Source organism: Lipotes vexillifer, unplaced genomic scaffold (assembly GCF_000442215.2).
Source record: "Lipotes vexillifer unplaced genomic scaffold, Lipotes_vexillifer_v1.1 scaffold1011, whole genome shotgun sequence".
Lineage (NCBI taxonomy): Eukaryota > Metazoa > Chordata > Mammalia > Artiodactyla > Lipotidae > Lipotes > Lipotes vexillifer.
In genome coordinates this window covers 5,229,695-5,230,819 of record NW_006787698.1, presented here as the reverse complement: position 1 = coordinate 5,230,819, position 1,125 = coordinate 5,229,695, and the positions used below count along the sequence as shown (strand labels likewise).

Genomic DNA, 1,125 nt, shown 5'->3' with positions numbered 1-1,125 from the left:
TAACATCTTTACTGTAGTATAATTGCTTTACGTTGTTGTGTTAGTTTCTGCTGTATAACAAAGTGAATCAGCTATGCGTATACATATATCCCCATATCCCCTCCCTCTGGCAGGTGGATTCTTAACCACTGCGCCACCAGGGAAGCCCTGCACCTGCCTGTTTATGTGACTGTCTCCCCGACCCCACCTTAGCTGCAGAGGGGAAGGGGCTGAGCTGTTTGCTCCCTGCATGACAGGGCAGGCTTGAACACATGATGGAGAATGGCAGTGGTAAGGGAGCCAGAGAGCCCAGGCTTGCAGTCAGATGGTGTGAGGCCTGGGCAAGGTGTTTGCCTTTGCGTGGGCTTCAGTGTCCTCCCCTGTGAAATGGGACCCCTGGGATCTGGTGATGGGAGGACAGGGCCCCGGATATGGTGAGGCCCCACACGGGGCCCCAGGGCCTCGCAGCGCTTGGGGTGGCAGCGGACATTCACCACCATCCCAGGAGCCGGGAATGAGTCCACCAGAAGGCAAGACTTTTGTTGTAGGTTTAATTTATTACTGTTTGACATCCAGTGACACTGACATACCCCCGCCGGGCCTGTGGACCCCTGGCCCTGGCGAGTCTGACCTGTCCAATAAAATACAGTACGAGGAGTGGACGGCTACACACATGCATCCACAGCTTAAACTACAGTGATTCCAAACTGCGGCCAAAACAGTACTGCCAGGGAAGGAAAAGAAAAACAGGTGTCGCGTGTCCCCCAATTCATAATTCTTTTTTTTTTTTTTTCTCATTTTAAACAGTTAATGCTGTTACCAACGCTACTGATGCCAGGACAGGGCCAGACACAAACAGTCCTACATCTTCTCTGCTGTATAAATATGGAAGATTTCTGTTTATACAGTTTTATCCCAAGTCTGAAACTACATCTGCTGCTACCCGTTACTGCTAAGGGCTACACCATCTCAGATCTGGAACGAGTGGCTCGGGGTTGAGACTCTGGAATGTCGGGACTCAGTCTTCCTCGCTGCCACTTCCTGAGCGGTCCTGGAGGGGGGACAGGAGGAGAAAGCGTGAGTCAGCCCCGCCCTCAGGAGCACCCCGACTGGCGCCGACCTCAGCTTTAGATGCACTCAACCACC

The 1,125-nt window shown here is 52.6% G+C and overlaps 1 protein-coding gene across 1 annotated transcript in view; it reads right to left on the bottom strand.

The window, feature by feature from the left end:
* Nucleotides 1–894: 894 nt before the first annotated feature.
* Nucleotides 895–1,125, bottom strand: part of SMARCA4 (SWI/SNF related BAF chromatin remodeling complex subunit ATPase 4) — a 91,245-nt gene continuing 91,014 nt past the window's right edge. The window contains exon 34 of the mRNA XM_007460759.1: nt 895–1,030. Within this exon, the coding sequence (XP_007460821.1) occupies nt 998–1,030 (33 nt within the window). The 3' untranslated portion in view covers nt 895–997. The remainder of the gene's footprint in view (nt 1,031–1,125) is intronic.